The sequence below is a fragment of the Haliotis asinina genome, chromosome 1 (assembly GCF_037392515.1).
Source record: "Haliotis asinina isolate JCU_RB_2024 chromosome 1, JCU_Hal_asi_v2, whole genome shotgun sequence".
Taxonomy (NCBI): domain Eukaryota; kingdom Metazoa; phylum Mollusca; class Gastropoda; order Lepetellida; family Haliotidae; genus Haliotis; species Haliotis asinina.
The window spans coordinates 50070550-50095203 of NC_090280.1; the positions used below are offsets into that span (position 1 = coordinate 50070550).

At 40.7% G+C, this 24654-nt stretch overlaps 2 protein-coding genes across 3 annotated transcripts in view; one reads left to right on the forward strand and one right to left on the reverse strand.

Moving 5' to 3' along the window:
• The window catches only part of LOC137292775 (sphingomyelin phosphodiesterase 4-like), a 39717-nt gene extending 20998 nt beyond the window's left edge, over nt 1-18719 (forward strand). For both annotated transcript variants that reach the window (XM_067823859.1, XM_067823858.1), the window contains 9 exons: nt 5218-5308; nt 5405-5532; nt 6854-6977; nt 7118-7157; nt 10918-11093; nt 12203-12409; nt 14093-14233; nt 16186-16314; nt 17617-18719. In XM_067823859.1, coding sequence (XP_067679960.1) covers nt 5218-5308; nt 5405-5532; nt 6854-6977; nt 7118-7157; nt 10918-11093; nt 12203-12409; nt 14093-14233; nt 16186-16314; nt 17617-17943 — 1363 coding nt within the window. In that variant the 3' untranslated portion in view covers nt 17944-18719. The remainder of the gene's footprint in view (nt 1-5217; nt 5309-5404; nt 5533-6853; nt 6978-7117; nt 7158-10917; nt 11094-12202; nt 12410-14092; nt 14234-16185; nt 16315-17616) is intronic.
• A 226-nt stretch (nt 18720-18945) lies between these two features.
• Nucleotides 18946-24654, reverse strand: part of LOC137292622 (squamous cell carcinoma antigen recognized by T-cells 3-like) — a 28233-nt gene continuing 22524 nt past the window's right edge. Inside the window, exons 17-23 of the mRNA XM_067823843.1 lie at nt 24378-24493; nt 23709-23792; nt 22225-22335; nt 21793-21882; nt 20848-20931; nt 20018-20175; nt 18946-19560 (exon numbers count right to left, since the gene is read on the reverse strand). Coding sequence (XP_067679944.1) covers nt 19389-19560; nt 20018-20175; nt 20848-20931; nt 21793-21882; nt 22225-22335; nt 23709-23792; nt 24378-24493 — 815 coding nt within the window. The 3' untranslated portion in view covers nt 18946-19388. The remainder of the gene's footprint in view (nt 19561-20017; nt 20176-20847; nt 20932-21792; nt 21883-22224; nt 22336-23708; nt 23793-24377; nt 24494-24654) is intronic.

Below are 24654 nucleotides of genomic sequence, written 5' to 3' on the forward strand. Positions count from 1 at the left end.
GGATCCAGTCAGTATTTATCTGTTCTACCTGTGAAAACTGCATCCTGACTGTGATAATCTTTTCCAGCTTCCTCGGAAGGATTTCGAGAAATCAGGAGTTCGTACAATAATGCTCCTTTGGGAAAGAACGCCTTGGGCGCCATTATGCAAAAGATTTCCAAAAAGGCTGGTTTATCACAGGTATACACTTGTCATTCATTCAGAGCTTCTACCATCACATACCTGTCTCAGGCAGGTGTCAACGTCAAACAAATCTGCAACATCACGAAGCACAAATCCGAGGAATCACTGAAGCATTACATTTCAGGATCCAGTAGTGCACAAAAGAGAGCAACTAGTGACATACTCCAGTGTGTGTTGTCACCCAAGATGCCAGCAAACACTCTGGAAAATCCAAATAGGCCAACCTGTTCACGTGAACGCCGAGTTTCGGTTCAAGAAAATGTTGAAATGACTTACGGCTCATTCGACATTGGCTTTGGGATGGCAGATATTCTGGGGCAAAAAAGTCAAAGCAACCTGAATTCCCCCTTTAGCGGTAATATTGGCTTTCTTGCTAGTGCTAACTTTAACAACTGCACTATAAACGTTGTTGTTGGACCAAACCCGAACACTGAAAACTGATGTATCTGATAATGGCGGCCATAGTTTTGACATATTGCTGGCCAAGGTCTTAGCAAAGGCCAAGGCCGAATATCGTTCTGTTGTGACGTCACTTGTATTGTTCGATGATGTAATTGCATTCAGTCAGTCAGCCCTGTTTTGAGTAAACTTACAGTCAAATTCCTACATTGTTTCCTTTTTTTTTCAGCAATAATTCCATGTGTTTTAGCAATAATAACGGTAATGATATTTTTTAGGGCATTATCATTTGCAGAAGCCCTTGGTCTTTTTCAACTGTCCTCCTTTGTCGGGCAGTTAATGAAAGACCTCAGGCTTCTGCAAATGATAATGCCCTCAAAAATAGCATTACCCTTATAGTAAACCATCCTTGCCTTATACAGATTTGCATACTGTGACGAAACCTAAATAGATATATATGCTGAACCGTAAAAGAAACAATACCCAACTAAACATTTTGCCAGATATGTTTCATCTTAATTGTTGTTATTTTTTCACTTTTTGTATGTTAACTAGACCTTGTTGTTAGCCAGTTATATGGAGAGTTATATACTCCCAAGGTAGTTGAGATTGGTAATACAACGTGCCTTTGAGATTTATGTACAATGATTGATGGAAAATACACCAGCACCTTGAGCAAGCACCAGTTGCATAGATAGTTGCACTAAATAAATGTCCTGGAATAATATTTAATATTACTTGAATTATTTCTTAAGTTTAGCAAAGAGAGTCACATTTAGTTCCCTGTATAGTACACCTCAAAACTTTTTGTATGTTAACTCATTAAGCCCTGGAGCCGCTCCACTGCCCAACACCTGGCACCCCTCGCTGACTGCCTGATTGCTGCGACGAGGCTAATTAGTGCTAATCATGCCTGATTTCCCCGACAGGTCTCGGATATGACAGGAAACTGTCTAGTCTCACAAACAAGTACTGATTATTTAATTGTGTCGTAAAGGTGTAAATGGAAAAGAGGCCGATGTGAATACATATATTACAGCATTTCATGTAATTTATTACCTGTGTCTCTCATAACCCTTTGCCAGTGTGTGCTGTATTTTTATCAACACCTACGTGGTCTTTGTACGTACAAGATGAACAAATATAGAAATTCCTGCTGTCTCTCTCATAGTATGGACTGAATTATAATATATTATTTATGATAAAGTTGAAAAAGAGGGGGGCTTGCATTATAATCGTCTATATTTTTTTTTTTTCAAGGAAAGTATCAATAGGTGTGTAAGTAACATGGAACATATAGAGATTTATAGTTTCTCACTTCGTTCATCTTAACTTAACGCTGCAAACATACATCACCATTCATACACATACATACTGCATGATACATTTATCATTACTCGATGCTAAACAAAGCTTTCCGTCATGTGATGGGATAAAATATCCCGAATGTAACACATTATATCTCAGTTACTCATTATATTGACTGATACTTTGACCAATCGTATCGTGAGAACTTGTCACATTGGAAGGGCAAGGTGATGGGGCGTGGCCTAAATTTCTGAAGAGCACGTTTGGACACTCAAAGGGATAGGGTAGAGATTAATTATTGGCTTTATCATTGACCAATGGCTATGTTGTGTTTTGGCTGTATCAACTATCATGCAACAATTTGTGTATTGTAAACATAACATCAGTTACTGTAATGATGTATGAAAGAAACACATAAGACATATGGGAGTAGACTGACACTATGATGAGTGTATTTGTTCTCAGATGGTGAACGCACATGTCTTAGTATTTTGGAAATGTAAATGAATAACGACTGAAATGCAACAATTGAAGAGAATGAGTGAATTTAGTTTTACGGCGATTTTAGCTATATTCCAGCAGTATCGCGCAGGCTTCACACATTGTGCCCAACAACTGACGAGAATGGTATTCGGTACCATTTGTACAACACAACTAGTGCATAAAGCGTTATCGTTATCGTTATCATCAAAATTCCCGAATAGGACGTTTTGTATCTTAACTGTTCAATATAGTCCCTGATTTGTTATCTATGACCAGTCGTATCATGAGATACCTGTCACATTGGAAATGACAGGTGATGGGGCGTGGGCTAAATTTCTGAAGGGTATGTTCGGTCACTAGACACCTTGGATACAGATTGACTATTGGTTAGATCGTTGACCAATCGATATGCTAGATTTCGGCTTTATCAACTCTAGCTATCATGAAAAACTTTGTGTATCGTGAACATACATAATCGTAAGGATGCATGAAATGTACACTTAGGACTAACAAGCACTTTGACGAGTTTATTTATTTATTTTTTTTTGAAGCGCTCAAAGCGCTACAATCCAATTATTTTAACCCAGAATAAATAAATCCAATCATTGTGTTGAGACAGAATTTATTTGCATATATTTTTTGCACACACTACTTGTACATCAAACATGGCATGCTAAACATTTCAGTATAATCTGTACATTGTTACGAATAAATATCATAATTCAAGTACATGTATTATAGAATTAAGAAAAAGTAACTTGATACTGATTTATTGTGATGTATACACTTGTAGTTGAATCTCCCCAAATATTTATGAAGATGGGCATACTTATATTTGTTTTGAAAGCAAACGAGGTTCAGAAGATTGGCAATGGGCGTGACTCCACAAAACAGGTTGTCCAATGATGTAACAGCGCATAAGTTTGTTTTACACTTGTCATGGGACAAAAGTTTACCTGGACATGCATTCGACCAGAGGCTGTTATTTTGAGGTTGAAAGAGGTGTTCATATATTTAGTGTTGTCTGATTGAATGATTATACGCATCAGTTACGTAACTGATATATTATCCTCCTTTTATTGACGATTGATCTGATACACGTGATCATTACACAGGATAAGATAATTACAGGGATCAAATACAAACGTTTCATACACAATGCTTATGTAAATTGCATGGAACAATCACATTTCATGTAAGTATGAAACCGCTTGAACAAAATACCCCAGTTACCCTTGTATGATTTATGTGTACTATATATGTATATTATGAGTAGATGCAAGAGTTATCACTTCATATTCGATTATGTATTATTGTCAACTTTAAAAATCAATAGTCGCAAATGAATTAGGTCTAAATTAGTAACTTGGTTTATTTCAAATCTACACGAACATGAGTGTAATACAGTATTGCTATTTATGTCTACGATTCATTATATGAACTATCACTACGAATGAATGAATGATTTAATTTAGAAGAAGGTTTTGTAACCTCGTCACCGTTAATTCAATCAATGTGCAAACATAGTATCTTAGTATTCACTCCCAATGACACGTAACAAACACTTACCTCCTGCAACATCTCATAATCCCCTTTCTCGCAGACATGTGTTCATTTGCCTGTATAAGCCCCCGACATTGGAAGCAATTGTTATCAAAACACATTAATAGTTCTTCTGATTAACACAGAGAGTACCTCTCTCGTATGAAATGTTAATCTTTGATCATTACTGCTAAATTGATTGAAATTATAGGTACAGTACGAATTTAAAATGTAAAACCCCCAATACGCGGCTCTTGCTGAATGAGAGGTGCTTTTCATAACCCCTAATACGCGGCTCTTGCTGTGAGAAACTAATTAATTTGCCGCATATACGCGGCCTTAATGAGTTAACTAGACCTTGTTGTTAGCCAGTATGCATGAAAATTTTGTTTCAGATTCTGTTTTTGATACAGAAAGCATGTTGTCAAAAGGCAGTTACTGAAGTAATCATGGGATGAGGTGTTTATGTATATTTCATGAAAATGACAATGCATGTGCATCCCAAAGTGTCATCCCTATAAAAGGAACCATTGAACATGCACCAAGTCATTCACTGTTCCACAGTTGCGACGTGCCAACAAAGGAACAGAGAGACCAGAGAAAGGTCAGATGTTGCAGGCCTTACCGGGGTCCAATCCTCACTGTTCGACATCAGTGCTCGTCTCCAGTGGGCCACACATCGTCCGAATAGGCGTCACTGGCAGTGACAAACTGTAGACGAAAGCCAGTATTCGATGGCTGACGGAAGAGGGAGAGAGTGGCGAGGACTCTGGGAGCATCTTGCAGATGATAGTGTCCTTGAGAGACCTCGCTACTGTCTCATCCACTTCACGTACAGATGATGCAATGCTGTTGTCAATGAACAAGGAGGTCATACACGTCTTAGAATTTCAGCTTTCCGTGGCATGCCATCTGTTGTTGTTTTGACTTGTAATTGTCTGAAATCCGTCTGGAATTATTGGACCCCTGAAAGGGTGACTAATTGGATCAGGTGGTCAGACTCACCAACTTGATTGACACATGTCATCGGTTCCCAATTGCACTGATCGATGCTCATGCTGTTGATCACTGGATTGTATAGTCCAGATCAAATTATTTACAGGCCGCTGCCATATAGCTGGAATATTGCATAAAGCTGAACTCATTCACCCACTTTAAGTATTGATAATCAAACGTGTCAATTTTGAAATCTTTCCTGAAAATTATGGTATTTCCTTGTGTTTGAATTAAACTGATTATCAGTTTCAAAAAGGTAGTGTCGTATTTGTTTTTGCGGTTCAGTGTATGTGTTGTGTGTTTCAGGACTGCTGTGCCTCAAATCATACAAAAGAAGATGTACAACTTCCTAGGACATGCCTTTGAGAGGTGGCCTCTGGACTCATCTTTCAGAATGGTGAGACAGTTGCTGTGATAACATAGTCAAAATACCACCTGCAGGAAATCACCTCACAAGTCATAGAGAGTGTACACTGTAGTATCTGTTATGTAGGTTCTGGAAACCTGGCTCAGCTATGTCCAACCATGGCGATATACAGATCCCAACCAGTACTACCAGAGTAAAGACTCCCACCGTCCTGACCCCACAGATTTGAGAGAGAAAAAAGTGGATGAGAGATGGTGAGTATTCCTCAAACAAAGCCACTCCCCACCTTGATCTGCCTGACAAGCACAACCCAGATCCTCATCTTCGTGACAAGCACTTCCTAACTCCCCATCTTCCTGACAACCACTTTCTAGATCCCCATCTTCCTGACAAGTTTTTGCTAGCTTCCCCATCTTCCCGACAACCACTTTCTAGATCCCCATCTTCCTGACAAGCTCTTGCTAGCTTCCCCATCTTCCCGTCAACCACTTTCCAGATCCCCATCTTCCTGACAAGCTCTTGCCAGTTTTCCCATCTTCCCGACAACCACTTTCTAGATCCCCATCTTCCTGACAAGCTCTTGCCAGCTTCCCGATCTTCCTGACAACCACTTTCATGATCCCCATCTTCCTGACAAGCTCTTGCCAGCTTTAACATCTTCCCGACAACCACTTTCTAGATCCCCATGTTCCTGACAAGCTCTTGCCAGCTTCCCCATCTTCCTGACAACCACTTTCATGATCCCCATCTTCCTGACAAGCTTTTGCCAGCTTCCCCATCTTCCCGATAACCACGTTCATGATCCCCATCTTCCTGACAAGCTCTTGCCAGCTTCCCCATCTTCCTGACAACCACTTTCTCGATCCCCATCTTCCCTGACAAGCTCTTGCCAGCTTCCCCATCTTCCCGACAACCACTTTCTAGATCCCCATGTTCCTGACAAGCTCTTGCCAGCTTCCCCAGCTTCCCGACAACCACTTTCTAGATCCCCATCTTCCTGACAAGCTCTTGCCAGCTTTCCCATCTTCCCGACAACCACTGTCTAGATCCCCATCTTCCTGACAACACTTCCTAACTCCCCATCTTCCTGACAAGCACTTTCTAGATCCCCATCTTCCCGACAACCACTTTCTAGATCCCCATCTTCCTGACAAGCACTTCCTAACTCCCCATCTTCCCGACAACCATTTTCTAGATCCCCATCTTCCTGACAACCACTTCCTAGATCCACATGTTACTGACAAAAACTTCCTAACCACCCATCTTCCCGACAACCACTCCCCAGCTCCCCCATCTTCCCAACGTCCACTCCTTGTTCACTATCTCCATGATAACAACTGTTCAGAACCCCATCTTCCTGACAAGCACATCCCAGTTCACCATCTCACCAGCTTCCCAACAACCTCTTCCGAGATCTCCATATCCCAGACCACTACTTCCCAGACTCCCATCTTTCTGACCTCATCTTGGTTGGAATACTGCACTGGGACACACTGCCTGAACCCTTACCATCTTATCCTGACCAGATACTGACCTGTTACAGGCACCATCCACGTTTCTGCTTATCTGTTTCAGGTTTCAGTTTATTGAAGACAACTTGCTGTTCTACACTGTAATGTTCCAACACTTTCTGCCACGGGTGTTCCGCTTGGACCTGTCCTCACCACAGAGTGCCTACATGCTCTATAGGGTTACCAAGGTAACACACACGTACACACTCACATGCACATCAATGTCAAGGCGCTTTGTCTTGCCAGAAAGATAACAAACACACATAGACATGCATGTTCAATCACACATTGATACTCATTTCTAGTCTTGCTACGTTGTGCGTTCCAGGTGCTGTGTCTTCCTAGCCTTGCTGAGATGATCTTCAGAGGTAAGCAACTAAACAATACTCCTGGTCTTGAGTAAATGGTCTGTAAAATCATACTACAGAACACTACAGGCTCTGTGACATGTATCCCATCTGTATCTAAAATAGTCCTTATGATTTCATTGTTTTGGAAACACAAACAATCTTCCTTCTATATTCAGGGTGTTTGATTGTGGAACTTTATATATTACCAGGATGTGTAAGTCACAACAGAAATTCCTCTAATATTGGCAGCTATAGCAGCCATTGCACAGCCTACCACCCTGTGCCCCATATTTTCCAAGCTCTCTTAGCACTAAGAAAGTCGTAAGTGCCATACATTAACATGAACTTACAACTATCTTAGCGCTAAGAGGGCTCATGTGTATAGTCTCATGTATAGAGACATTACAGTGACTTTGTCTTTCCTGCCTTCACCAATCTGTCGCCAGATGGAACATGACTTCAATCAACAATCTCCCTTTCCTTGAGCACATTCTTGCAGCAGATCTTTTTTTGCTGATCCCCTCTGCTATGCAGGTTCCTCTGATGTGTAATCAGTAGTGTTCGGCTGTTTAGTCCTGCCCTCATCAGACCTACCTTCCACCTTTTTATTCAGAGTACCCTCCTATGGTCCTGTTGGATGATACATAATTTCAGAATGGATGCCACAAGTCCATAAAAAAGGGTCATTTTGACAGGATGAATGTTGAGGCTTCATAGGTGATAGAAAATTTGTAGCTATGAAACAATACAAGCCAACTTCTGTTTACTGGCCCTTCAAGTAATAAAGACAATAAGTTTCTCCATCTCCTCCTTAACACTGTTCGGAAACCTCATCTGGTCCACCAACCTGATCCTGGTCTCAGACAAACATTCATCTGTGCATCCATCAGTGATGTTAGCCACGTCTCGCTATTAGTCTCACATAGTCCCACTTTTTTGCAAGACGTGTGGTTTGCCAGCTCGACTGTTTGTATCCTGTAAGGTTGTGTTTTATTGGTAATTAACTGATGTTTGTGCATTATCATTTGTTCTTCAGAGAGTGTTAGGCGTTGCGTTCCTCTTTTGTTTTTTAGTAATGTTGCAGTTTTTGTGTTTGTTACAATCATGGTAAATTTCATTGCTGTTATTGGTCACTTTGCCAATTTGCACATGTGGCTTCGAGGTCAACATAGTGGTCTTGTTTTTTTCTCATAGTTATAATGTTATACTGCAGTTGTGTATTATTATTATTATATTATTAAGCTTTCTGGTCTCCACTTTTTGTCAGTACTTTTTGAGGCATTAGTTCTCAATTACACTGTAAAACTCCATTACTATTATACTGTTTTACTGAGTGTTTCCTGTTACTATTGTAATTTTTTTCATTATTGTTTGATGGGGTTTTCTGCTTTGTTGCCAATTTCTGTTTGGCCAACAAGTCCAACAACGGTATCATCTGTGACAACCATCCAGATGCTTGCCACATCAACGATGTTCACTAGTGCTATTGCTTCACACGATCAGCAGCCACTGGACGTTCTGACACCAAGTACACCCTTGGGCTTGTTACCAGGGCAGTCTGGTACTGTAACATTTGCTGTTCATCACTGCGGCGGCTCTGCTGTTCAGCATTTGGTGTGAGCACCTACGTCACCAAAGACTTTCTATTCAACAATGTTCATGACTGCTGCACCTAAACGGCACTGCTACCAGGTCCAGTGCCTATACAGTACATCTACCAGATCCAGGATCCATGCAGCAACTCTACCAGATCCAAGGTCCATGCTGCACCTCTAGCAGATATAGGATTCATTTGGCACCTCTACCAGATTCATGGTCCATACAGTGCCTCTATCAGATCCAGGATCCATACGGTGCCTCTACTGGATCCAGCATCCATACAGTGCCTCTACCAGATCTATCATCCAAATGACACCTCTACCAGATCCAGGGTCCATATGGTATGTGTATCCGAACCAGAATCCATGCAACACCTCTACCAGATACAGGATCCATACAGCACCTCTACCAGATCCAGGGTCCATATGGCACCTGTACCAGATCCACGGTCCATTCAATGCCTCTACCAGGTCCAGGGTCAAACCAGTGCCTCTGCATTCTAAACATCAGTGTCACCAACACCTTCAGTAGTTAGGTAGTTTGTTGCACCACTGTCTCTATGTCAGCAGGAGGACACATCTCGTACTCATTGAGAGCTGTCTTCATCTTAGAGGCCATGCACCTGTCATCATTCCCTTCACTTGCATACACTGATCAATCATCTTGTGTTTTCACCATGTTTTTTGAATGGATGACTTACAAACTTGACCCTTCCAACACATCAGGTGGTTAGGGTGATTCTATGTACTCTTGTCAAAGTCTTTGTGACTGCATCTCTGAATTCGACTAAGTAACTAAGATGAAGTGTGGCAGTGACCAAGTCTGTTGTCTTGTCATGAGAAAATTAAGGATGTGACAGTTTTCTACATCCATTGCGTCTTACGAGGTGCAAGGATGGGGTCACGGCATTTGATCTCAAACTCAAAGGATGATGCATCCTGTCTCAGCTTAGTTTCTGCTACTGCCCGTGTGTTATGAGAATGTGTTTCTTTTGGTTGAAATGTTACATTTATTGACTTTTAATTGTGAGTTGTAAGTTGAAAGTGGAGAATGTGGATTTCAACTTACAGCTTAAACTTAGGTTGTGTAATTTCCCCTACTAAGAGTAAGTTAGAGTTAACTCCCTTTTATGCTAGCATTTTTCGTAGGATGCTATAAGCTATGAGGGGATTCCAGTAATTTCTAACTGATTGTAGTGCGGCATGGTTGTCAATAAAACTATCCAGAACTGTATAATGGGTATATAGGGGACTGTTGTTTAGATGTATGGGACTTCTACTTTATATTAATGTTCATCTATCAACCAACATCAAGACACAGTGGTCAAGTGGCCTTGTTTGCATTGAACTTTCAACAGCTGTCAACAGTCTTCAATCAGTATATCTGTTTTCACTGGGATTATTACAGTCGTGACCAGTCAGTAGGTTGATGAATCATTACACCCTTACTTCCTATCACTGTTTTCGGAAGTGGCTTCCAATCAGTGTCTATCCTTTTCGTTGTATAAACTCGTAGCACAGATAGAGACATCCACTTAATCTCTGTTTACTCTGTACATCACAATCAAAACATATCAGTTAATCCCCTTGATCTCTGTACATCTCAATCTTTATTCCCATCTCACAGGCCTCCTGTACACACTATATATTTTGTTTGGTAAATCATATTCATTTACTTGAATAAGAGGCAAGAAGGAGCCCAGAAACATTGTGTTGCAAATAATAAAAGAAATTGTGAATCCATACTATGCATTGTTATGATTATATATTGAATTTTGAATTTCTTTAAGTCTGTACAAAATATTCATCATTCTAATTGTTATATACTAGCACAATTTAGAAAGTGTCTAGCAATTGATAGATTTGTTACACAGATATCTCATACTAGTGCTAACATAATAAGACAGGATGACTTTATCTATCATGCAAATCAGATTAATCATATATGAACATTTCATTGACAGTTGTAGTAACGTGACTCCATTATAAAACACTTTCGAAATGAAAAATAGACTGTTACAGTTACGTCTTTGTTTTGCAGTCAGTGACCATATAGCAAAGAAAAAATGATAATAACAATTTGAGAGTTTCAACCTTTTTGGAAGCAATTAGAGTATCTAATTTTTGCATGCAGACAAGATAGGTGAAATTTAATAGTAATGTTGATTACTGTGTTGCAGCTGAGAGTTGGTCATATCGGGTGACGCGCATGCCAATGTCAGACCTGGGAGCCAGCTACCTGTCCTCTGATCACCTGCCCCCCCACTTGCTGCCCCCATTACCCCCACACCTGGCCGACCTTGAGGCTCCCGGCTTCCAGTATGTGCCACTGTTTGGGGAGAGGATGCGCGTCCAGGTGAGCAACAATTAGTGACACCTGCCATGTATGTGGTTAAACAGGCCTTGTGTGTGTCTTAGACTAGCTGCATGTGTGTTAAACCATCCACATGTGTGTAATAACCAGCCATATATGTGTGTAATAACCAGCTACATGTGTGTAATAACCAGCCACATATGTGTGTAAACCAGTCGCCTGTGTTGAATCAGCCATGTGTGTCTGTTAAACCAGCCATAGGTGTGTTGAACCAGCCATGTGTGTGTGTTAAACCAGTCATGTGAGTGTTAAACCGGCCACAAGTGTGTAATAACCAGCCACATACATGTTCAAACCAGCCACGTGTGTGTTAAACCAGCTTCTAATACTTACTTATAAGAAGGTGGTCCCAAGCTGAGCATCAGGAAGAATGGCCATAAAGCAGCTGCAAGAAGAATTGCCAAGGGATCTATTAGCAAACACTGACGTGGACACAATCAGGCAAGGAATCCCATAGGTGGCTGACCCACCACCTTTTCCTTCGGATTCGGTTGGCCAATAAGCATGAGTCAGGATAAGGAAAAATATATAATTGTTATGATAAAATGTATATTTTACACTTAGCTTGACTCATGACATGAAGCCCTCCCAACTGTCCCCTCTGACAACTCAGACTTTCCTGTAAGCTTGCATGGGGGTACATTTGGAAAGAGTGAGGACAGGTCACATGGATGTCTTTGGTGAGAAGAAAGGGAGGAAACTCAGGGATTATTGTATGTTCTCTTCAAGGGAATCGAAGCGATTCAAGTTTCCACTTGACCATTAGAAAGTGATGAAAGAGAAAACAAATAAGCAGGATCAGTCAGGATAAGTATAAAATGTCAAGTTATCATAAAAATTACATCATCTTTGCTGATCAGTCTATATTGATACTATCAATTGCCAAAGCAGGTAGCCAGGCATAGGTCACGAGCAGGTCAAGAATTCTGGGATATCTTCCAGGCACTCACGATAGAAAAACAATAGCAAAAGCAACAACCAGTCAACGAAACTTGCTGTGGATCAGTGCCACTTAAAACATCATCTTGTGACTAATGTTGGGGAAGGTATGTTGTAACCCTTTACAACTCGTTCTCATTCTTCCGCTTCAGATCTGTGAACTGATAAATCAGCTGATCCAAGCGAGAGAGGTCATTTCCAGTGCCCAACAAGTCACACCCAAGCCCAGAAGGCGCAGCTTTGCAGCATGGTTCGCCTCCATCTTGTTTGATTCCAAGCATTATAGTGAAGTCAATGACAGCAAGAAGTTATTACTGCATCTCAACCAGTCACTCAAGAATTTGTCAGAAATATTCAAAGTAAGAGTTACTATGGTCATGTTTCAAATATTCAGTGCTTAAGGTGTCACCATGGTTGTTTATGTTTGAGTTTCACAAGGTGGTCCCTTGGGATTTACTTGACATTTTAAGAACAAAAAGAGAAAAAAAGGGTGAGTGCCACACACAGCAATATTACAACTATATGGCAGCTCTCTGTAAATAATCGAGTCTGGACCTTACAGTCCAGTGATCAACAGCATGAGCATCAGTCTGCGCAGTTGGGAGCCGATGTCAACCAAGGCAGTAAGCATGACCACCCAATCCTTTTAGTTGCCTCTTTTGACAAGCATGGGTTACTGAAGGCTAATATTCTAACCTGGACCTTCATGAATCCCCAGAAAGTGTTATGATGGTCCTAATGTCAGAGATATGGAAGATGAGAGGTGGTAAGGTGGTCCTAATGTCAGATATTTAAGATGAGAGGTGTTACAGTGGTTGTTACGTCAGAGATATTCAAGATGAGAGGTGGTGTAGTAGTTGTATTGTCTGAGATATGCAAGATGTGGGACGTTAAAGTAGTTGTATTGTCAGAGATATTATAGATGAGGGGTTTTATAGTAGTGGTATTGTCTGACATATGCAAGATGTGGGACGTTATAGTAGTTGTATTGTCAGAGATATTATAGATGAAGGGTGTTATAGAAGTGGTATTGTCTGAGATATACAAGATGTGGGGTGTTATAGTAGTTGTATTGTCTGAGATATGCAAGATGTGGGGTGTTATAGTAGTTGTATTGTCTGAGATATGCAAGATGTGGGGTGTTATAGTAGTTGTATTGTCTGAGATATACAAGATGTGGGGTGTTATAGTAGTCGTATTGTCTGAGATATGCAAGATGTGGGGTGTTATAGTAGTCGTATTGTCTGAGATATGCAAGATGTGGGACGTTATAGTAGTTGTATTGTCAGAGATATTATAGATGAAGGGTGTTATAGTAGTGGTATTGTCAGAGATATGCAAGACGAGAGGTGTTATAGTGGTGGTATTGTCAGAGATATTCAAGATGAGAGGTGGTATAGTAGTTGTATTGTCAGAGATACTCAAGATGAGGCGTGCTATGGAGGTCATGATGTCAGAGTATTTCATTTTATTTGAATGTTGCTGTTCCTGTAACTTCTCCCAGGAAACTCAGAGGTGAATGTACCGATTCCGCAGTACTACAGCCGTCTGCATTACCCAGAGTCAGAAGGGCTGTGTTCCCTGCTGTCAAAAGAGACGGAAGATTCAATAAAATAAAGTGCCTTTATCATAAAGGACAAAATCAGTTTGTTGGAAGGAATTTTTTGGTGCTATATATATACTACGTATTCCAAAGAATGACAATGAAAGTGTGACAACTGCAGAACCATACAGTAACATCTGTTCTGTCCATGAGAGTGTTGAAACAGTAAAGTTATTATGTTTGGACATAGGGGAACAGTTTCCAATACTGGTTTCGAATGCCACCAGGCTCAGGAGCAGTATTACATTCTGACTTTTTGATAACACTTTTCAGGCAGTTGAGTAAGATGTAATAGACAAAGGACCCAGTTTATATTTATGCATTGTGTGATCATAGTCGGAAACCCATGGTGCCTCAAGGTTACAGTCGCCAGGTTTAGACAAGTTATTTCATTTTCACTGCCACAAATTTCATGTTCATGGATTGTGTTTTATTTCAGATCACTTTGCCTGATGAGCTCCAGGACATGACACTGCCTGCTGATACAAGTCTACAGAACAGTCTGTTGATGGAAGCCACCACACCTGACTGTATTGAGACCAACCATGGCCCAGTTCTCACAGAACATGGCAGATATCAGGTAATAGTTCATCCACAGTCCCAGTTCTCTCAGAACATGGCAAATATCAGGTAATAGTTCATCCACAGGCTCGGTTCTCACAGAACATGGCAGATATCAGGTAATAGTTCATCCACAGGCTCGGTTCTCACAGAACATGGCTGATATCAGGAAATAGTTCTTCCACAGGCTCGGTTCTCTCAGAACATGGCAGATATCAGGTAATAGTTCGTCCAAAGGCCTGGTTCTCTCAGAACATGGCAGATATCAGGTAATAGTTCATCCACAGGCTCCGTTCTCACAGAACATGGCAGATATCACGTAATAGTTCATCTACAGGCTCGGTTCTCTCAAAACATGGCAGATATCAGGTAATAGTTTGTCCAAAGGCCTGGTTCTCTCAGAACATGGCAGACATCAGGTAATAGTTCATCCACAGGCTCGGTTCTCACAACATGGCAGATATCAGGTAATAGTTCATCCACAGGCCTGGTTCTCACAGAACATGGCAGGTATCAGGTAATAATTCTTCCACAGACTCGGTTCTCACAACATGGCAGATATCAGGTAATAGTTCATCCACAGGCTCGGTTTTCATAGAACATGGCAGATATCCGGTAATAGTTCATCCACAGGCCTGGTTCTCACAGAACTTTGGCAGATATCAGGTAATAGTTCATCCACATGCATGGTAGTTCATCTACAAGCTGTCAGGACCAGCTTCATTGGTGTACAAGATACAGGTTGTAGTGATGGAGGTCTGGACGAGCCTCCTTTACTTATAATATGCAAGCTGTAATGATGGAGGTCTGGATGAGACTCCTTTACTTATAATGTACAATCTGTAGTGATGGAGGTGTGGACCAGCCTACTTTACTTATAATAGACCCGTGAAGGTCCCGGGGTAGAATAGGCCTTCAGCAACCCATGCTTGCCATAAAAGGCGACTCAGCTTGTCGTAAGAGGCGACTAACAGGGTCGGGTGGTCAGGCTCGCTGACTTGGTTGGCGCGTGTCATCGGTTCCCAATTGCGCAGATCGATGCTCATGTTGTTGATCACTGGATTGTCTGGTCCAGACTCGATTATTTACAGACCGCCGCCATATAGCTGTAATATTGCTGAGTGCGGCGTAAAACTAAACTCACTCACTTACTTATAATATACAAGCTGTAGTGATGGAGGTCTGGACCAGTCTCCTTTACTTATGATATACAAGCTGTAGTGATGGAGGTCTGGATGAGCCTCCTTTACTTATACTCTGCAAGCTGTAGTGATGGCGGTCAGGACCAGCTTCATTGTCGTACAAGATACAGGTTGTTGTGATTGAGGTCTGGACCAGCCTTCTTTACTTATATTATACAAGTTGTAGTGATGGAGGTGTGGACCCGCCTCCTTTACTTATAATGTACAAGCTGTAGTGATGGAGATCTGGACCAGCCTTTTTTACTTATACTATACAAGCGGTAGTGATGGAGGTCTGGACCAGCCTCCTTTACTCATAATATACAAGCTGTAGTGATAGAGGTCTGGACCAGCCTCCTTTGGTTATACTATACAAGCTGTAGTGATGGAGGTCTGGACCAGCCTCCTTTACTTATAATGTGCAAGCTGTAGTGATAGAAGTCTGGACCAACCTCCTTTACTTATATTGTACAAGCTGTAGTGATGGAGATCTGGACCAGTCTCCTTTGCTTATACTATACAAGCTGTAGTGATAGAGGTCGGGACCAGCCTCCTTTGGTTATACTATACAAGCTGTATTGATGGAGATCTGGACCAGCCTCCTTTACTTATAATGTGCAAGCTGTAGTGATGGAAGTCTGGACCAACCTCCTTGTGCTACTACATACATTGGAAGGTGTGCTGAATCCGCTACTTCATGTTTAGCAAGAGCTGTCTAAATATGGGTTTAATCCTACAATACATTTTTGATTGTGCAGTCTTTCCCGTTACTTCAACATTTGTGTGGCAGGTTGTGAACGGACTACGGAAGTTTGACATCACATACCAGGGTGACCCTGACCTGCAGCCAATCAGGAGCTTTGAGAATGCAACTCTTGTTCGTATCCTGCACCAGTTCTGTTCCTTCATCAACTGCCAGGTATAGTTGATTATTTCACTTTCTTGTAGATCTCTGATTACCAGGGCAGTTATGATAAACTCATATATTCGTTGAATCGAACTGTAGCCCTTCAGAAATACAATTCGTTATTCATGGTCACCAGAACGGAATATGAATGAATATTTACAATTTTTTTATCTGAGCATGTTTTACTTGAGCCCTTATTAAAGCAAGATGTGCAAGAATGGAATATGTACAAGCCTTGCAGTAGTGAGTGAGTGAGTTTATGAATATGCTGCACTCAGCTATATTCCAGCTATATGACAGCTGTCTGTAAATAGTCAAGTCTGGACCAGACAAACCAGTGATCAACAACATGAGCAACTGTAGTCTCAGGACACCTATGGTGATGTTTCTATCAGTGACACGTCATTGGTTCCCAATGGCAAAGATTGATGTTTATGCTGTTGATAACTGGATTGTCTGGTCAAGACGCAATAATTACAGACTTTTACCATATAGCTGGAATATTGCTGAGTGTGGCATAAAACTCAACTCCACCCCACCCCACCCCACTCACTCACTCACTCACTCCAGCTGCTGCAGTACTTTCCTGAGACTTTTCTCCACACTGAGTCAGAGCTTGTGTAATTTAACTTCTTATGTCCATGTCAGAATTTGGTTTATGTAGTTTAGACAACTTTGAAACTATGAGACACAATTCACCACCATTACAACCTCAACATTTCATGTGCTTAGTTTGGTGGCCATAGTCTAAATCGTTCATTTACAAAATCCCGAAGCCGTCATATTGGAAACAGTTCCATGAAATTTTGAGGCTGCTTGTTTCTCATACCCTATTCTTGGCTGCAAAAGTCATGGCATGGTGTCATAGTAGGGGGCAATATTGGATTTTTCAAAGAGTTTTTAGTTTGTAATGTGGACAGACTATTTGCTCTTTTAATCTTGAACAATTTGTTTCTATACAACAAGCTATTGGATTTTACTTCTGATCAGGTTTTTTTCTCTGAGGCAGCAACATCAGTTTGAAGATTAGTTTGAAACTGCTTTTCTGTAAGCTTGAATTTGAGTGTACATTTTAGTTGTATTTTTGTTGGTGCATGGTTGCATTTTGTTTGTGCCTATTCGATTAAATGTTTGCAGTGTCTTTGCTGTTACACGAGATCACAGATATCCCCCAAAACCTGTTCATCCTCTTTCACTGACTAATATGGTGGATACACTTGTGTTAAGCGGAGACTATTGTGTTGAAGTATTTTCATACCTGTTTCTGTGAAGCTGATTGTGTTTTCAGTATATCTCACTAGCTCTCTCTTATAGTTTTGTGGACAGATAAACAGCCTGTACAGTCGGCAGGACCTCATCGGCCGCATGGCTCAGGTCTACCTGGCTCCGCCCCTCCGCCCCCATCAAATGCTCAAGTCTCCAACCTCCAAGACAACTGCTGAAGCTCTCTGCCAACCAAGACTAAGTCTGCGTTTCCTGGCCAGTTACCAAACTCTCATATACCTTGGAATTCTCTACATCTTCCTCCGAATGTGGCTTGGAGCTGGCCCAATGGAGTTTCTTATCATCAATGTGTTTGTATGTCTGTTGTATGCCTTCCTGAAGGCATTGATGTCATCCAGGTCTGTGGTGTCATCTTGATCCATCAATGTGGTTGTATGTCTGTTATATGCCTTCCTCAAGACTGGTGTGTCCAGGTCTGTGTGGACATCATCATGCATGTCTGCCTTCCTGAAGGCAGTGATGTCGTCTAGGTCTGTGGTGCACCTTGATCCAACAACTGGACATCATCAGTGTGCTTAAAATGTTTTTTGTCTACCTTCCTCTAGGGGGCGATGTCATCCAGGTCTGTGGTGTCGCCTTGATCCCATAGCTGGACAGCATCAGTGTGCTTTTGTGTCTGATGTATGCCTTCCTCAAGGATGTGATGTCCAGGGTCTCCTTTCACAAAGCAACCTTTACTACGGTGAACCTCATTTTTCAAAGCAGGCCCCGGCCTGTGATGCCGCCATGACCCACTAACTGGACAACATCAGTATGTTTATGTGAGTGCCTTCCCTGTGATCAGTCCTGTCCGAATGACCTGACACTTTTACAACTTTAGTGCAAATATTGAATATCAAATATGGTGCTTATTTCTCATGAGGCTGTACAAAGAGAATATCTGGTTCATATAAAATAGTTTTCCATGAATTCAGCCAGCCAAGACAGTATGCTCCCACTGTGTTTTGTTTTGTTAAAATGGTAAAAATTCAATTAAAAAAGTCATCTGAACAAGTCATACAAAAATTCCAGTATGTGTCTTTTTGCTTGTCTCATGTTTTACCTTCAGCTTTTCCTCATGCCACAGAAGAGAGAGCCCAGGAGACTTTGTCTTCAGCTTTTGTACATAAGGAAATAAATATATATTTAGCTCATTACAGGCCCTCTGTGTGTGTTGAGGGGATACGTGCGCATGTGCATTTTTCAGCATATGAGTACAGTGTGTCAGACCCATTTCTGATATCCTTGCTGTGATATTGTTAGAATGACACAAAAAGCAGTGTAAAACACAACACTGCATACACATAGGTGGGGCTGAATTCCAGCACTAAACTTGCTGTTGTAGCTGGATCTACATATCTGTGTTATGTAAAGATAACAGTTTAGAAAAGATATTTATTCACAAAATGTACATTGATTAGAAATGTACAGAAATGGCATTTTAAGCAGACCCCATTACAAGCTCATAATATATTGACATATCAATACCACGTAAAAAGCTGGGTCACTATCAGCTCCCTCACAACTTAATGATTCTTCACTCAATTCTGGTGAATGGGCCTTTTGTGAAGACAATTCCGGTGTTATTGGTCAAACAGAAATGTTCAGTCAGTACTCCATCCTAATTTTTAAAAATATATACACAATCTGTTGAGGGTAGAAGAGATACCTGCAGCAGATGGAGGAAGCCAGCCAGCTGTTGATGAGGATTCAGAAGTCAACTTCAAAAGCAGGTGTGAAGAAGGCAGTCACTTCCATAGCGCTACGTGTATACAACATTTTAGTTTTCAGTAGTCACTTTCCACAGTCCAAACAATCTGTCCTCACTTCTTGAGCAGCATACTTCTGAAGTCTGCATTACTCATTCCACTTGTTAACCTGTCAGACTGCTGTCCATTGGCAGAGTCTGCACCGATGGTGGACGTCTTGGACGGGGCTGGACCTTGCTTCACAGATCTTGGGACCAACGCCACTTGAGTCCTGACCTTGCCTCTCCTGAAATGATGATATGTTAGCAAAATTTATGGCAGTACTGAAAGGTGTTTTTACATGAATCAACAATGTAGCCAAGCAAGTCAAGTAATCATCTGACTTGGTATCAATTCAGTGGTCTGTTTCAGCAGTATTCACCACTTTTTAGTGAGTGAGTAAGTTTTATTTTCAATTAAAAGTCTCAACAGCAACATTTCAGCCATATCATGACCAAGTAACAAATCATGGTAAAGGACAACAAAAACAACTAGAATATCACCGATTTAACTGTTAAACTAGAATGAAAGTCTAAAGTATCTTACCTATACAATATAAAACCACTGTTATATAAATAATGACATAAACAACCAACTCCAATTTATTTATTCTTAAACAACTGACCTGGGATATTTAGAGGGAACTGGGTAGACTGACCTGGGATATTTACAGGGAACTGGGTAAATCCCATATATCTACTCACAATTCAGTTCCTTTCTTGCCACTCCCCAGGGACGGCGTAAGTCCCTCCCTCCTTGCCTCAGGCTGTTTGCGGGGTGGGGGGTTGCTGATGGCTACTGTAATGGTATGCTCTCCAACCTGCAGTCCATCTGTCTTCATCACAGCCTGTGCTGCCTCATCCTTACAAGCATGGATAGAGCATGTCCAAACAATCAACAGATCATTGCAAGGAACAAATTACCTTAGTAGAGAAGTAGTCCCTGTGGAATGCTGATTTTCCTATACCATGTCCTCTGACAAGATTACTCAGGATGTAAGAGAGTAATGTGATACTACATCACTGAGATTAATTACTTCCCACACCTCTTTAAGGATCTCTACTTATATACCTTCAGTGACGTCACATTGTCTCGCCAGGTTCTTCTTTTACAGAGTAAACCTCTAAGGGCAGTTTTGCAGGCATTCTCTATGAGTTCCTATGGATTTTCTACGGAATTGCCTGTGACTTTGACTTATTACATGTTTTGAAGACTGACACGAATTTGTCTTGCTATCACTGAATGAAATTATAAAATATTACATCATTGAAAACTTCCAACACATAGTGCTGATACCTGGTTTCAAACCTGCAACCCTTTGCTTACTAGTGGTGCAGGACACGGGTAGCGTGTGCAAGGCAAGGTGTCGGCTGCCAGTCTAATCCCAGTTGATTTCAACAGTAATACTAAATATTGAAATTTCATCTAAAGTAACTCTTCTGTTGGTTTATGAGTATGATAAAACATGACCTGTGCGTAATGTTTCATCCTATACATATGTGATGCCTCTCTAAGATGTGCCATCTTCACTTACCTCTGTTTCAAACTCAACATATGCGATCCCTTTAGACATGCCATTTCTGTAGGTTACAAGACGAACGTCCTTCAACTTGCCATGCTGGTGAAGAATCACAATTAATTAAAGATCACGTGGCACTTTTGTAACTGAACTTCTGTGATGTTAGAGTGAGGGACTGAGTTTAGTTTTACGCCATACTCAGCAATATACCAGCTATATGGCAATGGTCGGTATTTAATCAAGTCTTGGACCAGATAATCCAGTGATCAACAGCATAAGCATCGATCTGTGCAACTGGGAAACGATGACATGTGTCAACCAAGTCAGCGAACCTGATCACTTGATCCCGTTAGTGGCCACTTACGACAAGCATAGTCGCCTTTTGTAGCAAGCATGGGTTGCTGAAGACCTATCCTACCCTGGATCTTCATTGGTCCTTTGGTGATAAAAAGATAACAGATCAACAAGAAAGGAAAACTATCTGATGCAGACCTGTTGTGTTGACCACATTTTCAGTGAAATCCATAAATGTTGCCTCTTACATACATCAAATGTACAAAATCGGGGTCGGGTGGACGATGTAGCTAAAGCACCAGGCTAGTTCACGGGTGTAAAAACCTTGGAGTCAACTTTGTGTGCAGACTCTTTCCATGTTGTCACAAATCCTAGTGTTCAGTACACAACCCTGTGCACTTAAAGAACCCACGAATCTGTTGGTATATGACCAGATGGCCGCATGAATATGTGAATAACACCTAGTTGTGGGAAAAGCAACGTGGACAAAGTACTGTGACTATGTGTCCCAGTCCACCCAGCTGTAACTGGGTACCTCGTTAGGATGAGAGATGTCACACAATGGATGTTATACACAGGACATAATATGACCGACATCATGCAGTGGATATGCCTGCGGACAAACAGATGTAACGTATCCAGATTCTCATGACTAACTTCACTCACCTGATTGAAGATGTTGGTGACAGCCTCTTTGTTGCAGGTAAATGGGAGGCCTTTCACAAACAGTTTATTCTTTTCAATCTCTGTTGCGAACTGAAACAGTGACAGTTTTGTATGTTTGTTGTTTAACATTACCCTCCACAATATTCAAGCTTTTTGGCAGCTGAATGTAAATACAAATCAGTGATTAACAAGAGGATCGAGCTAGTTCTGTTGGGCAGAACTATCCGATCTCAGTGAACGACACACTGAAATGAATGTCAGAACTATTTACTGCAAAAATAAGATGTATATTCAAATCCTGCAGAAATGCTTTACCTAACCGTAACACTTCAAACAATAACTTGAAACTAATGGTCAACAGAAGTTGTGGGTGGCTGGACAAACCAGACTATTAAGCACATGGTTCTACAATATGCTTTAGAAATGAATCACCTTAAACTGTGGCTTAGTCTTGGTGGTTGATCGGTCTTCACACTTGGAGACAAACATTGGTCGACCTTCAATCAACTCGCGATCTTGTTTCAGAGCTTCTAGGACACAAAACTGTAATTAAAGAAAAAAAAAGATACCTGAAATCTACATCACTGATATCACACACAAAGACCTGCAACACAGTGGGCAAGATCGCACAGATCTACCTAAGTTCAGGCAAATCTGCTTCACAGAGATCAATTCAAAAGAATTCAGAATCATTGAAATCTACATCACAAGATACCCCATAATAAAGGTAAGCACCACAGAAATCTCCATGAGACAGACCTCTATCACAGATATTTAAATCACAGAGATACAGAAATATCCATCAAAGCAATATACACCACAGGGATATCAATCACAGAGATGTATATCATGGAGATAACAATCACAGATATGTACCATAGTGATCCTCATTATACAGATGTATATCACAGAGCAAACTGCATTATAGAGATTTCCTGTATACAGATCAACATCATGGAGATCTGCAACACAGAAACCTAAATCACTGATACATGCTTCACACATACATACATAACAGAGATCCACATCATACAGATCTTTATTTCCCTTGAGATAAATTTCGAATTCTGATTGGTTAATAGCCAAAGCATACAAAACCATGTAGACGGATTTGCCAGGGTGTATGAACTGTACACTCCATCAAATGACCTTGACCTTAGATGGAATTTGGCTGCCAAACGGTTGATCACTTCAAAATTTTTAGAGTTGACATATACAATTATGAGTATAAGCAGAGCAATAAAATTTGTTTGTGTCAATAAATGTATGAAAAAAGAAAGTATTTCTGTGTTCCATTTGTTGTTTAACCAAACCTCAAATTTGATCATTTTCCATCACAGACTAAGCCATCCCAAGTTATCTCCCTTTATGATCATTCAGGAAATATCATGGCTAGACATTTTGTGTCTCATTCTGCCAAAGGTTGAATGCTGTTGTTTAAAGATAAGCTAAATTAAAAGATCTTAAAGGTAATATGTCACTCAGTGTTTTGAAAAGGTGTACGGGACTGTAAGATCATGTGAATTCTGTAGATCTGAATGTAACAGACCTGTAACACAAATCAACATCACACAGATCTACACCACACAGATCTACACCTCACAGATCTACATCATACAGATCTAAATCACAAAGATCTGCATCATACAGATCCACTTCACACAAATCTGCATCAAACAGACTATACCACACCAACCTAAATCACATAGATCTGCATCACACAGATCCGCATCATACAGATCCACACCACAAATCTGCATCATGCAGACCTATACCACACCAACCTAAATTACATAGATCTGCGTCATACAGATCTACATCACACACACCCTTAACATACCCACACCTACATCACATAGATCTACATCACAGCAATCTACACCAGAACAATAAACATACTGAAACCCTGATCTCACCTCATCCTTGAACTCAATGTATGCAAAGCCCTTTGATTTGCCCTTGTAATTTCGAACCAATCTCATTTCTGTAATTTCTCCACACTGAAAAAAATGTAATGCTATTATTGAGGCAGGTTATACTGTTGTTATGCTGAATGAATCACAAGACCCATAAATGTTTCATATACTTCCAAGAGTCTCACACATGGAGTTATATGTGACTGACACAAATCTTTCCAAGAGTCTCACACATGGACTTATATGTGACTGACACAAATCTTTCCAAGAGTCTCACACATGGAGTTATATGTGACTGACACAAATCTTTCCAAGAGTCTCACACATGGAGTTATATGTGACTGACACAAATCTTTCCAAGAGTCTCACACATGGAGTTATATGTGACTGACACAAATCTTTCCAAGAGTCTCACACATGGAGTTATATGTGACTGACACAAATCTTTCCAAGAGTCTCACACATGGAGTTATATGTGACTGACACAAATCTTTCCAAGAGTCTCACACATGGAGTTATATGTGACTGACACAAATCTTTCCAAGAGTCTCACATATGGAGTTAAACACGACTGACACAAGTCTTTTAGGAAATGTCTGACGTAGTTCTACTTGACAGACACAGGTCTTTCTAAAAATGTTTATATCAAATTATGTTCGATCTGCATACCTTGATGAACATTTCTTTGATTGCATCCTCTTCCAGAGTGTAAGAAAGATTGCTGACAAAAACTGTGCGGTTGTCCTTAGAAGAGTCATGCTGAACCATGATGCCATGGCCTTCATCTGTAACAAAGAGACAACAATCTACATATCATCTACATGAGAGAGTAATCTTCAACTACATGAGAGAGTAATCTACAAATCACCTACATCAAACAGTAATCTACATACCATCTACAGTAATCTACATATCACCTACAGTAATCTACATATCACCTACAGTA